This window comes from Chiloscyllium punctatum, chromosome 39 (genome assembly GCF_047496795.1).
Source record: "Chiloscyllium punctatum isolate Juve2018m chromosome 39, sChiPun1.3, whole genome shotgun sequence".
In the NCBI taxonomy this organism is placed as follows: Eukaryota; Metazoa; Chordata; class Chondrichthyes; order Orectolobiformes; family Hemiscylliidae; genus Chiloscyllium; species Chiloscyllium punctatum.
The window spans coordinates 55,912,590-55,928,154 of NC_092777.1; the positions used below are offsets into that span (position 1 = coordinate 55,912,590).

At 37.4% G+C, this 15,565-nt stretch overlaps 1 protein-coding gene across 3 annotated transcripts in view; it reads left to right on the forward strand.

Annotated features, from left to right (window-relative positions):
* LOC140464078 (BAR/IMD domain-containing adapter protein 2-like) overlaps positions 1 to 15,565 on the forward strand; it is a 72,169-nt gene that overhangs the window by 24,459 nt on the left and 32,145 nt on the right. For all 3 annotated transcript variants that reach the window (XM_072558763.1, XM_072558762.1, XM_072558764.1), the window contains one exon: positions 15,212 to 15,273. In XM_072558763.1, the coding sequence (XP_072414864.1) occupies positions 15,212 to 15,273 (62 nt within the window). The remainder of the gene's footprint in view (positions 1 to 15,211; positions 15,274 to 15,565) is intronic.

Consider the following 15,565-nt stretch of genomic DNA (forward strand, 5'->3'; position numbering starts at 1 on the left):
GACAAAGTTTCTTTGCCTTTCCTCGTTTTGAATGGGCAGGCTAAATTATTGCATTTACCATATTGTGTTCTCCAACCTGATCTAATTTTGGCAAAAACATAAATGATCTGATGGCCAATGGCTTACTACATTTTGCAAGAGCCTTGTTTAGAAAGGTAAAACTGCTATAGTCCAGAGGAACATAGGACTGTGCTATCATTAGAGAGAGATGATTGGTGGTAGTTTAACCTGAGGGTCACTATACCTCTGGTGAAGTGGGAGGTCAAGAAGATAGGACCTTCATGGTGACCTCAGTCAATATGGGAATTGAGCCCATGCATTTGGTGTCATTCAGTATCACAAATCAGCTATCCAACCCACTGAGCTAACTGAAAATAAAGTTTGCCCATGTCTTTTTTTTTCCCAATTTAGTTTTCAAGTCTAGCTTTCTTGGCTTTAATAATTCTTTTCTCTTGGCATGCTTACGCACTGTAATTTGTGCAAATAAATTCAAAACGTCAGTTGAAACAGTGGAAGTATGAGGACAGTGTTAGCACTCTGTAGATTGCAGAGACTCCTGTTATCCTGTTTTATTCTTCTTCTCTCATTGTTACTAGCAGCCTGAGACAAAAGATTTGCAATGTTAAAAATAAAATCTGCTTCTACCTTTTTTTGCTTTGAGATGTTAAACTTGGCACGCACACTTCATTATTACTGGATCTGGGCCTCCAGTCCTCATGTTAACCAATCCTGTTGTTGGACTTGCAGTAGATCAATTACTCCCTCCAGTATCCCTTATTACTCTAAGTTAGAAATGGTTTAAAACACCATTTTAAAACTCTTGTATTTATAACAGTCTGTTCAATAAAATTAAATGCTTCTCTTCTGAGTTCTATTTTATTGGGCACAGCAGTGATTATGCATGTTTTATTAAAGTTACCAGATTGTATGGTCTAAAACTAACTAGGAGGGAATGTGTATATTTTCAAGAGGTGATTTGATTGAGTAAACCGTAATTACTGTATCGATAATGAACACTTTTTTTAAATTGATGGAGAATGAAAAGTATCTAGAAGCACATTGTACAAAATCTTGGTGGAGCGTTCAGAAATTCCCCTAATCTTAATGACTTATTTGGAGTGGCATAGAGGAGAAAGGAGGGATGTACAATCTGGTTCATCCTTCATTTTTCTTTTTATTAGCATTGTAGCCATTGGATTTTGAAAGTGCACATATCCCAAACCTTTTTTAGCTTCCATAGATTAGATTTTATGTAGTAAATTACAATCAGTATTTGTTTTAAATAAAACTTCTTTTTGGTTAATATTGAAGATATTTTTCTGCAGAGACCATTCATTTTTGAGTAACTCATCATATCAGGTACTTGTATTAAGCTTATTGGTATTTAAACTGACAGCAATTTTTAAAAATAGTTTATTTTCTCAGATTTGCCATTTGACTGAGTGTATCATTATAGTTCATAATGCAGTGAAGCACATCTGAAGTAGGGTTTGCACTAGCCTCAAAGCCTGCTTTTGCAGCATCTCTTTACACTTTTTGGTTTTAATTAGCATTTCAGTATTAGTGTCGATAAGACTAACCGCGTTTTTATGCAGTAGTATTCTGGTTAGCCAGGTCAGTCTACCATATTCTGTTGATCTCTTAATGATCTCAGCTGGTAAATAAACATTGGTTTCTTATTGCTTAGAAACAAAATTAATTCATATTGTCTGTAAGCTAATATGATTGGGACATCTGAAAGGCTTTAATTCACAAATCTCATCTCACTACAGCTAGCATTACAAAGGTACTAAATGTTGCGGGGGATGCTAGTCATTCCAGTGGGGGAAAATGTTGAGGTATGGGCATCACTGACACCACTGGTGTTTATTGACCATATTTTGTGGTAAATGAGAAAATGTTAGTGGGTTGTCATCTACTGCAGTCCACGTGGTGATGGCATTCCCGCCATAAACAGGTAGTGTTTATGGATGCTGTCGGAGCTGAGAGATTTTTATTCATCCACCTGCTTCAGTAACTGCTATAATTATGTAATGCCTTTGACATATTAAAACATTGCAAGAAATTTCATAAGCTCATTATCAATCAAAATTTGACATTGAGCCCAATAAGATATTTAGGCAGTTGATCAAAAAAATATGTTTTAAGGAACATGTTATAAGAGGAAAAAGAAGTAGAGAGGAAGTGAGGTTTAGGAAAGGCTCTGGTAGCAGAAGGCATGGGTACCAAAGATTGCATGATCAAGTGACCAAAATTGAAAGATTCTAGAGGTCTTGGAAGGCCAAGGAAGGATCTTAAAATCAGGACAAGAATTTAATCCTTAACCATGAGTTAATACTGGTGAGTCAGTACAAGGTCATGGAAGAGAGATTTTGGTGTGTCTCAAGGCTTGGACTGGAGAGTTTTTTGATCACCTCAAATTTACGAAAAATGAAAAGCAGGAGACCAGCGAGGGTGTGTTGAAATTGTGAAGCATAGAGGCAACAAAGGTAGAAAAGTGTTTCATCAGCAAATGAGCGTATTGGCACTTTCTGCAGATCAGGTTTCTTTGATATCCATTTGTATTGTAACTTCATCACAACAAAATGAATTCAGTTAATAGTTACAATCCATACATGCTGAGAATGAGGACACAACACACTCCAATAAGGCAAGGAGAGCTATTTCACTGAGAAGGCAGTCTCCCCACTTTTGGATTTGACATCTGTGAGAATAATAGTGGGCTAATGGTTTCTAAAGCGCTCATTCTGTTTTAATTGTTTGGGTTTGCAAGTTATTTTTAAAATCATAAACCTTAATGAAGCTGCCAAAGAATTAAAGAATTACAAGTCACTATTTGTGAGAGCAGAACTATATCCTATTTAATTTTGTACAAATAGTGGCAATGAAGTCTTAGAAAGTGGGAAGGAAATCATAGGGCAGTAACTTAATTAAGGTGTGAAGAATGCAAAACAGGGAAAGAGTTGCAATCGATCAAGGGGAGGACAAACTGCACTCTGGCTATGTTGAGGCATTGCACAGTAATGTTAACAAATCAAACTAAATGTTAAACTGTTGTCAAATCAGCTGTGTTTAAGTCTAAGGTTGTGCTGAGGTGGTCACATATTACTCTTGGCTCCATGTTAATTATTCAGTTCTACTCAGTCAAACATTATATCTAATGAAGGCAGTTAAAGGAGTGTCCTTAAGGTCGATCACATTATCAATTCCATTTCATCCTCTAAGTTTGGCACATGGTACCTTTTTTGATTGCCAGATCCCCACATTTCTTTTTGAACCATTGTAAAACTTTGGGACTTCATGACCTGTAATTGGGAAGATAATGGCCTTGTGGTATTATCACTAGATTATAAATCCAGACACCCAGGTAATGTTCTGGAGACATGGGGTTGAATTCTGCCATGGCAGGAATTAGGAGGGCAATGATGATTTATGAAGTCATTATCAATAATCAGAAAAACCCATCTGCTTTACTAATGCCTTTTAGGGAAGGGAGCTGTTGTCTTTACCTAGTTTGGACTGCATTGTACTACAGACCCACAGCAATGTGGCGGAAACTTAACCCTAATTGACCAGAAAGCAATTGGGTAATAAATACTGGCCTAGCCAGAGGCATTCATATTCTGTGAAGGAGCAGAACAAAATTAAAGCACGAGGTCAACAAGATTAAATTCTTATATTTGGGGATTTACTGAGATATAAGCTATGTTCCATCTGCTGAGCAATACAGAATGTCATGTATGTAGTTTATTCTGAATTTGTCAACATTTAAAACCTTCTGTTGTATTAATTTCACTCATGCTACCTCTCTGAACCTGTCTCCCCACAATGAAGTCTCAATATTTTGCAGTTTTGTCAAAGTTCTGCCTCATGTCAGCCATAGAAGTGTTGTAAAAGGCAACAATCAACTTTTGCTTGTCATTGTCTAAACTGTAATTCTTTCTGCAGTCTTAAATAAATTGTGATCTATGGTTATTGTTAAAAGAAATCTTTAGGACAATTTTTGTGTAGAGGTGGAAGGTTGGGTGTGCATACATTGGTAAAATGTTTGTGCTTTTCAATCTGCCCTGGTGATCCTATAGTTTTTTAAATTTTCTTTTACATGATTAGGTTATCCCTTAAGATGGTTTTTCTTTGGTAGCAAGCCACACTTTCTTATATGACAGACCCAAAATGATCCTGATTGGAGTAAAATAGGACTTTACCAATCTGCAACCCCAAATGTAAATTTGTTATCACTTGCTTCAATGTAGTCCAGAACCAACACGGTTAAAGACCATTCAATGAGATACACATGCTTTTATCCATCTAAGTTGTAATAGAGGGATCTACCTTTTGATGTTTCTCAATCTGATGTTTAGACATATATTTATCATTATGAAAAAGATGATTTAGATTTCATTTAATTGCTGTATGTGAGACTTTGTACACTAGGCTCTGAGAGGTATTACAAAAATGCAATTCTTTCAGTCCAACTAAACGTGACATAAATATTGTCTGAAGACTGAAGTCCATACTGCTTGAAGATGCTGTAAAAGACCGTTGGAGTTTTGAACTCCCAAATTTTATTTAATTATCTGTTCATTGGGTACATTTTTTAGAGGGCTTGTTTCCTCTATAGAGTCTCGCTCGATAATAGTGCAGATGGCAGAGTTATGCCTGGAGTCAGCAAGATGGTATGCAAAAACCTGTTCTTTTTCTGTCCCTTTTCTAAAACTTGTTTGATTGGAAGTGTTCATTTTATTTATCTGGTGTATGCTGCTGTTGAATGAGATTTCATGTGGGGAACAGAAATTTCTTGTTGAACTGTTTCTGTTCAGCACCTCCGATCCCTTGCTGTGGTGTAAGGAAGTCTGGGATAGACAACTTTCAGAAGTCATACCAGACTGTTAATTCTGTTTCTCTCCACTGATGCTGCCAGACCTGTTGGGTTTCTCCAACATTGTGTTCATTTCATATTTCCAGCATTTTGTTTTATTCTTGCCTACGTCAATTGGGTGCCCAGTATATGGGCACATGATTAATCTGACCGTGAAACATCTAGAATCTTTGGGAAGAAAACTTGTTTTAGGTGGTGCAGTAATATCACATGCTCAATTTCCCTAAATAAATGAGTGCTGAGGGTGGTGGAATGACTTTACAACTTAGACACATTTCTCTATTATCCTGTTGAAATAATAAAAAGGCATGTTTGAGTCTTTTGATATGTAAAAACAAAGGGCAATACACTTTTGGATTTCCAACAGATGATTGTAAAAATCTCAATATGAAAGGATATATCTCATTCTGTTTCTTTTTTTTTGAGGTTCGAGGGCAGTTTTGAGTGGTGTCTGTTCTGAACACATTCTTAAATGGTCTAAACAGAATAAGTTCCCCTGAATTGTCTTTGTAACGTAGCTCCTGGAAAAGCAGTTTTTGCAGTTTCTGTGGCTACTGTTTTATCAGAAAATTGCTTTTCTACCCCCCCCCCCCCCAAGCGCTCGACAGAAATTGTCTTTTTTAGGTAATGATTCTATTGTCATAATGAATAAGACGTGGAGCCTTGTAATTTGCCAGCTATAGGATGGTGTGATGTCAGCCGTATACTGTATACTGATTTTCATTGGGGATTCCAATCTGCAGAAATCACTACAAAACTGTCAAAACAAGCTTCGTGAAGAAATGATGCATAGATGCTAAATAGGAATTTTAAAATGCCATTCTCCAAAATGGTCAAGATAGTGACAGCAGTATTTTTAGGGAACTGTAATTCCCTTCAGGCTGCTAGAATATTAAATTCTGATCCGTTTATTTTTTTGCACCCTATGAGAATCCATGTGGTGTGATTATTGCAACTGAATTCATCCTTTGCAAAACACATTTGACTTTAAGAGAAATTAGGTGGAAGTGGAAATAATGTTGCAAAAAATTCTCTTTGAAGCTATGTTTGTAGATCTTTGGTATATCCATTATTAAGTACATCTTTTACTTGGTGTGCATGAACACAATTCTCTGTAAATCTAATTGAACAAGTAAGACATGCCATAATCAGAACTGTGCTTTCAAATCCCAGCATTCATTTGCCAAACTGATTTTGAATTTAGTGAAACCATTAATGAACCCAGTTTAGCTTAAAACATTAATTTCTGTTGTGCAATCTTTTACTGCATTTATCATTAATGCTGATGAAGAGTAATTTGCACTTCACTTTTAACAGACTTTTTTTAGATTCACATATGGGATGTCGGTGTCACTGGCTGGCCAGCATTTATTGCCCATCTCTAGTTGCCTTTGCCTTTGAGATTTGATTTGGTAAGATCATCATGTGATGCTTTAGCAATGTATTGGATGCATAATACTGCATAAGTGCACCAGGTTTGCCCAGATAGCAGTTGTCCACAACAGTTCTGGGAGTAATGGCCACATGCAACACATCCAAATGTCTGAGCTGCTTTTCCCTGCTCAACCACTATTAATACCTAATGAAAACATTATTCTGCAATTGCACATTTCTTCCATTGCCAATCTTTGTGCCTCTTCTGGCTATGTGCCATCTTACTTTCAAATGATTATAGACATTGCATGAAATTAGTTTTTTTTTCAGTTTTAAAAAGAATTGATTTTGTACTGTAATGCCTTCAGCACTCTTGTGCAAATGCAGTTTTTGGCTGACTTTCTTTTCAAATCAAGTTCAACTTTCTACTTCTGATTTCATAATCTTTCATAATTACAAAAAGCCCCAGTTTATTGAAGAGTATATGGACTAGTTTTGATGCGCAAAATTTATCTTCGACTCCTCACCTAACACTGAAATTCATTTAAACATTCTAGTTTGTGCAAGCTTCTTGAGGTAACCTTTTGCTGAGGGTTGATAGATTTAAGTGTCTCAGCAATTTGGACTCAAGAAGCTGGGGGTTGGGGTAGAAAGCTATTTTCTGATAAAACAGTGGCCCCACATTGTGGCTAACACCATCTCCAGTACTTCAACTCTGATCTTTATGCAAAGTGTGTTTTGTGAAATTTGATAGGAGTTACCTCCGTGCAGCTCCGATTCCAACAGTAAGGGTTGAAAGTCCAAGGTTCCATAACCTCTTTTCACCACAGTGACGTTTATTGCAAATGCTGATGTGACTCCTTTTACATTTGAAGCTCTCTGCTGGGCATGTGATGTTACTGTTCAATAGCAATTTGTGGAGCTATTTTTAGAGTTGCAAATAAGAGAACACAAACTAGGGACCTTAGAACTTTTTATTTAAAAAATGAGAATGTTGAATAGTTTTGGCTGTATCTTTTTTCAAAATGTATTAATGACAAAATCAGGCAACTTATTTATTTAGTAAACAATAAATTCTGCTGAGTTGCCTTCATAATGTAGCTACTGGAAGATCAGTTTCTGTGGCCACTGTTTTATCAGAAAATTGCTTTTCTACCCCAAGCCCCAGCAATTTGAGTCCAAATTGCTGGGACACTTAAATCTATCAACCCTCAGCAAAAGGTTACATCACTAGAAGCTTGCATAAGTTACTTCACAGCTGCAGTACTCTTAATCAAGTTCACTTGAGATCACATGCTCAGTTTTTGTCTATGTAACGTGTGGCTGGCTAAGAGACAATTCTTTGCTCTCTGAGTGCATAATATAATGAGAGGATTGAGTTGAAGGAGGATGGGTATAAATCAAGAGGTCCATACTCTCCAAAGCTGCAACTTAACCAAACAAAGCCGAGGTAAACATTTGAAAAGTACCATAATGTGATGGCATAATGAGTGGGTTTAGTGGACAATGGTTATTATAAACTGTTTTGCACACAGACCCCTGTTTAAGAGTCCCATCTCCTTCATTTCCTCAGTGGATGGTTGGGCTCTAGGTCCTACCAGTTCTCTGCTGATCTTTTCCATTGTGCAAGACATCTTCCTGCAGGAGTAAGAGCACCGTGTCAATGATTGGATCACACCATGTTTGGGTGTTGTGCCTGCTATAAATAATAGCTAGAGATATCTGGGGTCTGAGATGTAGATTATTAGGTTGGCATAATGGAAGTTGTGCAAAGGTGAAGTGGAATGGAATTATCATTGTGAGGAATAAGATCTGATTGCTTTAGAATTCTGCTGGTTGAGTGAGGCTGTGATGCCATTTGAATGATTAGTGATTTGGGAGATAAATGCATCTTCACAAGGTATCGTTCTTTACCATCTACTCGAGGTCCTTATTTTATGATATCTGCCAAGTCCTTTGTGTTGGAGTCTGGGAATTCACATCATGGCCAAATGCTCCTACTCCCTTCAGAGGCTGTTGCCCTTGCCTCCCATCTTCTGTCCACATCCATGAACCACAGAGCCCTTTCTCTGCACTGACATTCGAGCCCACTTGGTTTCAGGAGCATTTGTGATGTTAAACACACATTCCTTTTAGAAGCTGGAATGTTAGCTCGAAAACATGCTCAACTGGAATGTGACTAGGCCTCTCTTGTTCCTGCATATGGTTAGTGTTGTGAGTCCTGCTGGCTTACAAATCATTTTGAATCATTCAGCAGCATGGACTTTTTGTATTGTCTGCCTCTGTGTGGGAACAAGTATGGTAAGGTGCAAATGATGACTCCAATGTTCATGACTGATCAAATCTGCCTCTGACTGCTGCACCTGCACCCCCCCCCCCCCCCCCCAATATGTTTAGCACAGTTGGGTAGAATTATTTTTATCTACATACTGATTTTATTTTTTCTAATTATGAAGGCACTCCCCAAGGACCAGATTGTAATCCTAATTATAGGATAAGTACATCCCAAGGGAATCATAAATTCACCATTCATTTTCCTTTTAAACTTGGTCTGCAATTTATAATGAGAATAATTAAAATCTGAGTGATTGCATGTGCAAATGGCAGGTAAAATTAAGACCCAGACCTACAAGTCTATCTGAATTATACAGTAACTATCCACAATAACTATCACAACTTAAAAATCTGTTCTGACATGTTGTGTTAAAATTAATGAGGAAGGACATGTTCTTTGCAATTTCATTTGAATTTGTCATGAATGCAATGCTAAATATAGGTGTGTATGTTTGAGGACACTACATGAATAACAACTTTGTTTTTGCAAAGATATTTTGACATTGGGTGTGGCCAACGTAGTGCAGAAACCGGTTTCTGTTGGCAACTGCAACAAACGGACCTTCTATTTATACCTGGCTCATCTACCAACAACAAAGGTGTGCCACGAGCAGAACTTGCCTTAACTGTGTGATGTTCTGTTAGATCAAATGTTTGCAAAACCTAATACAGTACTGCCACATTAAAAATTAACCATTGTATTGCATCAAGGATAAAGTACATTATATTGTGATCCAACCGTCTTCATATGATTAGATTGGTCAGGTAAACATTCTAATTTCAGAAGCTGGTTATAAGTATTAAAGTTTACAGATGTTTATTTGACTGTAGCACCTCATGTGGATGTTTCAATCATTGTCTAACCAGTGTAAGTTGTTCTGAATTGAAGTTTGCACAGATATGGAAAAGATTTTCAGACTTTTAAACTGAATCAGCTACATTGCTTTGGAACCACTAATAAGTATGTATTTATGTTCGCTGTTATAATTTGCAATCACATGAGCCCCACTTTATTTATTTATGCATTTTTTTACTTATGCATTTATTGCATCTTTCCAATGTTGCTTCCAATATATAAAACCAGTTTATATTTTGAATAAAAGCTAACCTGCTTTAAATGATACACCGTTTTGAAAGTAAACCATATAAAGGCACATATTAGTGATCATTTGTGATTCTTCAGATAAATACTGAATCACCGTATGTAGCAAGGTCTAGTCAATGTCTGGGTTGATGGATGGCCAGGCATGACCATCTAACCTGAGAATTTAATCAATGACTACCCTCTTCCTCGCCCACAAAGGTATTCTGTGGTAGTAACATCACTGAATTTCCAACTATCTACATTATAGATGTTATCATTAACCAGAAGCTGAACTGGACCAGAAGTCTTAATACTATAGCTCCAAGAGCCAGCCAGAGGCTAGACGATCTGCAAGTGACTTCACTCCTGTCTCCTCGAAGCCTGTCAACCATCTATAAGTAACCAGTCAGCTGTGTTGTAATACTCTCTCCACTTGTCTGGATCAGTGCAACTACAAGTCTCCATCTTTCTACCATCCAAGACAAAGCAGCCCACTTGACTGGCACCCAATCAACAGCCTTCAGCATTCACTGCTTCCACCACCGACACACAATGGCATTAATGTGTACTGACTTCAAAATATACACAGAAATTCATGTCAACTCCTACAACAGCACCTTCCAAACCTCCCAACTCTTTATTACCTAGAAGGATGAAGCTGGCGACTGCAAAGGAGCATCACCTTCTGTAAATTCCCTCCAAGCTGCACATCATCCTGATGGGGTGTTCTATTGCTATATTGTGACTGACTAAAAATCCTAAAACCTTTGAAGAGTAGTTTTTGACTTTCAACAGTACAACAGTACTGTTAACATCTCTACATTGCATAGACCTTTAGAAGTTCCAAAAAAGTGGCTCATTATCTCCTCCTTCCCAAGGTCGTTAAATAGTCAATAAATGCTAGGCTGGCCAGTGACACCCACATCCTGTGGATGACTAATAAAAGAAAGGTTTTGGAGACATTATTAGAGGAAGGGGAAGAGGTACAAGAGAAGTTGAGCACTTCCATTGCCATGTCTAACCCCAAAAGTGTTTCAATCCGAGCATGTGCAAGAGGCCAGTTTTGGAAGACGACAAAGTAGGACTGGAGCTTGGAGACCAGGAGAGTTTAGTCCTTGGATGGATTTGATCAGCAAGTGCTGATCAAATATTGATGAGAGTTAAGATATCAGAAGCACAGTATAAGCTCAAACTTATGGACTCTGTAAAATATAAAATGGAAACGCTAGCCAGGAGAGTACCAATCTGTCCAAATGTCAAATCTGCAGCTTGTTAGTGCAATTGACTGTAAGGTCTTGCATTTGAAGATGTTCAAATATTGTTTTGACAATGGGAAGCCTAATGCATGTGATAGGTCTGTAAAGGGCCTGTTTCTTCCTTTTTTGTACTTTGTTGTTCAGAGGATAAGAATACATACATATATAGTGCAAAGTTGACATTAAATGAAGATGGTTTTCACAGAAGAATATATTGAGGTTCTTGTTGTCATTAGGTCTGTGCTGGAAATGATAGAATAAGACATCGGAGCAAATGTAGGCTATGCAGCCCATGAATGTTCTTTCAGAGCTGACCTGACAATCCTTAACTCCATTTTCCTCCCTTTACCCATAAACATTGATTCTTTTACTGGTTAAAAATCTGTCCATCTCACCCCTGAACATATTTAATGACAGCCTTGATAGCTCTGCAATAAAAAACTTGATAGATTCACTGCCCTCTAAGGGAAGGAATTCCTCACCTCTGTCTTAAATGTATAACCTTGAATCTGACATTTATGCTCCGTAGCCCTATACTCTTGCACAAGAGGAAACAACCTTTTCGCATCTATCTTGGCAGCTCCGCTAAGAATCGAAGATAACCTTTCATTCTTGGAAATTCCAATGAGTACAGGCTCAAGCTGTTCAATATCCCCTTATAAAACAGTCTCCTCCATTCTTGGTATCAGCCTACTGAACATCTTCTGCAATGTTAGTATATCGTCCCTTAAATGAGGGGCTCAAAACTGTTCACAGTAATCCAGCTGTGGTCTGACTAGTGCCTAATTTTAGCAAAGCCTCCCTACTTTTGTACACCATGCTCCTTCAAGCAAAAACTATTCCAGTTAGTGGGTTTGCAATTAAAGTAGGGCCTGGGGCAGTGATGTAGAACAGAGACTTGGGAGTTTAGGTACATGATTCTTTGAAATTTTTATCACTTATGGTTAGGGTGAATACTATTAGCTGGAGTTGAGAAGAGATTTACTAGGATGTTACTGAGAATGGAGAGTATGAGCTAGAAGGAAAGGCTGGATAGGCTGAGATTTTTATCACCTGGAGCATACGGGTTTGAGAGGTGACTTCATAGAGGTTTATAAAGTAATGAATGGTATAAGTTAGATGAATGGCAGATGTCTTTTTTGTGTATAGGTTTAAGGTGAGAGGTAAAGATTTAAAAGGGACCTGAGGGCATCTTTTTCACACCAATGATTGTGTGTATATGGAACGAATTGCCAGAGGAAGTGGTAGAAGCAAGTATAGTTGCAACATTTAAAAGACATTTGGATGGACACATGGATAGGAAAGGTTTAGAGGGATACAGGCCCAATGCAAGCAAATGTGACTAGTTCAATTTAGGAAACTTGGTCAACATGGATGGGTTGGGCTGAAGGGCCTGTTTCCGTGGTGTATGACTCTAGGGTGGGGAAGTTCAAGACTTAGGGGTGTATTTTTAAAGCGGGAGAAGAAAGATTTTTAAAAAAAGAGTGGCAATTCTTTTACACAATTTGTTTCGTGTATGGAATGAGCTTCCAGAAGAAGTGTTGGATGAGGGTACAGTTACAATGTTTGAGAGATATATGGATAAGTACATGAAGAATAATGTTTGGAAAGATATGGGCCAATTGTAGGCAGCTAGGACTATGCAAAAGAGTTTGGGATGATTGGCATGGGCTTGTTAGACTGAAGGGCCTTTTTCCATGCTGTGAGACTCTGAATCTATAAAGGCAAACATTCCATTTGTCTTCTCTATTACTTGATGAACTTTTTATGATTCATGCACAAGGATTGTCAATTCCCTCTATTCTGTAGCCTTTCTCCATTTAAAAAGATTACTTCAAGTATATTTGTGCTAGAACATAGTAATGCTTATTTAAATTTGCTTAGAAACTGTTTTAGAAGTTTAAATTGGTTTAAATTTTTGATACAGAGCTAGTCCCATGTATTCTTGCATTTATATTCAGTGCTGTTCGATGGTATGGCACCAGTATATTGAATGCACTGAGCAAGTAGAATAACATGGACTTTGCTCCCAAGGTGATGAACTTGAAATCTTCTGGCTCACCGCACCCACCTTGAATGCCCTAAATGCTGGAAGTTTCAGGAAGTGGTGGTGGTGGGGTTGGGTTGGATGGCTGGTGGGAAAGGGGGTGGAGCGGAGAGTTGGTCAGAATTTGCAGGTTGATAATGAAATGTTGGTTTTTGTTACAGTTGTGTGTGAATCCATTTTTGGAAAGTGCTCACTGAAGGAGAACCGGCTGTAATTTCCACTTGTATAAAATGAAATAATTGCTCGAGAATTACTAAGTATTTGAATACAATTGAACAAAGTTGCAGTATGTGCTCTCTTGCATCTTGGAATATAACAAACTCTAGGAACTAAGTTAGTCAGTCTCCATGAACTACCCCAATAGTGTTTATGCCATTGGCTCTTTTGAGCATCAGTTTATACACTTTGTAGGTGCAGTATAGTAGTTACATTGTCACTTATACAGTCCAGCCTCAAGTTACTGGATCGCGTGTCAAAGGTGTATCTTATTTCATTTTCATTTTTCATCTGACTTCCAGTAAATTGATTAAAAGTGGATTAGCACTTCTATAAAGCAAAATTAGATCTTCAAAATTAGATTGTTTATATAATTTTAAATGATCAGAAGCTTATGCTTCTGGTTAGTGTTTTCAGTGCTGTATTCCATTCCATATGGTATTGCAAGTACTGTAATAAAGACTGATTCTCCCATTTCCTTCTCTTCCTTTCCCATATATATTATACATATGCTTTGATAGAAGTGAGTTTTCTTCAAAAATCGAGGAAGGAAAGTATTCTGAGAGAAAAATAAAATGTCATAATGACAGAGGGTGCTTATTGTTAGTTTTGAACATGTCTGAATAGTCTAAGTTACAGGTTTTGATTTGTGACATCAGCTTCCCAAATGCAATGTTCCTATCTTTTAGTGAACCAATTAGTTATTCGTTCTACAGTATTTGAAGGCTATGTACACTAACCTCTTAACTAAGGATAATAGCCACATTTATATCCCACAAAATTTTTACAAATGTGTCAGCAGCAAGGCCAGCATTTGTAGCCATTCCGAATTGCAATAGAACATAGAACAATACAGCACAGTACAGGCCCTTTGGCCCTCACTGTTGCGCCAACCTGTGAAACCAATCTGAAGCCCATCTATCCTACATTATTCCATTATCATCCATATATTTATCCAGTGACTATTTAAGTGCTCTTAAAGTTGATGAATCTACTACTGTTGCATGCAGGGCATTCAATGCCCTTACTACTCAGAGTAAAGAACCTACCTCTGAAATCTGTCCTGTATCTGTCATCCCGCAGTTGAGGTAAGTGATTTACTAGGCCATTTCATGACAGTTAGGTCATTTGGGAGAAACAGGGATATAATCATTGTCACTGGACTTGCAATCTAGAGGCCCAAGCTGATGCTCTGTGGTCATGAGTTAAAATTCTACCATCACAACTTGTGGAATTTAAGTTCCATTATTAATTGAATCTAGAAATAAAAAGTTATTTTCAGTAATGGTTACCATGGAACATCAATTGTTGCAAAAATACAGCTAGTTCACCAATTTCCTTTTATAGGGAAGGAAATCTGCCACCTTTACACACTCTCTGGCAAATTTGTGACTCTGGATCCACATCAATGTGGTTGATTCGTACCGGCCCTTCAGAAAGGCCGAGCAAGCCTTTTGGATTTAGAATGGGCAGCCAAAGCTGGTCTTGCCAGTGACATCCACATCCCATAAAAGAATAAAGGAAGAAAAATTGCTGTGCAGCTGGAGTTGCATGTAGGGCAGACCAGACAAGAACATCCGATTTTCTTCAGTAAAAAGCATTGGTGAACCAGATGGGTTTTTAATTACAATCCATGATGATTGTCATGGTCACCATTACTGAGATTCATTTTTAATTTCTTATTCAATAACTAAATATGTATTGCAACAGCTGTCATGAGATTTGAACTCTTGTCCTCAGTAGTAATATCTGGATTGCTACTCCAGTGACAGTACAATATGCTGCTGTGTCCTCATTTGGAGAAATAATACAAATGAGTGACAAAACTGTATGTTTTTTAAAAATTCAGAGCAATGTTTAAATAGTTTTTTTTGTTCTACTTTTGTTCGGTATTGTTTGATGAGGCAGTTAAGATGCAAAAATGTGCCTTAATCAGTTTGCCCATATGTTGTGTGGATGCTGTGCTTAACATTCTAAAATGATGGAAATAGTTATTTTAGCTTCCGTTTGTTATTTTGCAGGGGATGTTTTGTTCCAGATGGCAGAGGTCCACAGACAAATTCAGATACAGCTTGAAGAAATGGTGTGTATTCCTTTTAAGGTAGTATACATGCAATAATGGATTTGTGAGAGCTTGTACCTGATGAACAAAGATTTCTATCAAGAGATTTTTATAAATTAAGTTCTGTTTGTTTGTTCCTGAGAAGAGGATACTTTTTAAACTGAAATAGCTGCTTTTGGCAGATTATACATATATGGTTAAATCATGTTGACATGTAGCCAGCAAATTAAAATCTAAACTGCTGGATAGCAGTTTAATTCAAAATAAAAATCAAAATTGTCATCTTTGCTTTAAAGATTTTTAATCAATAGAG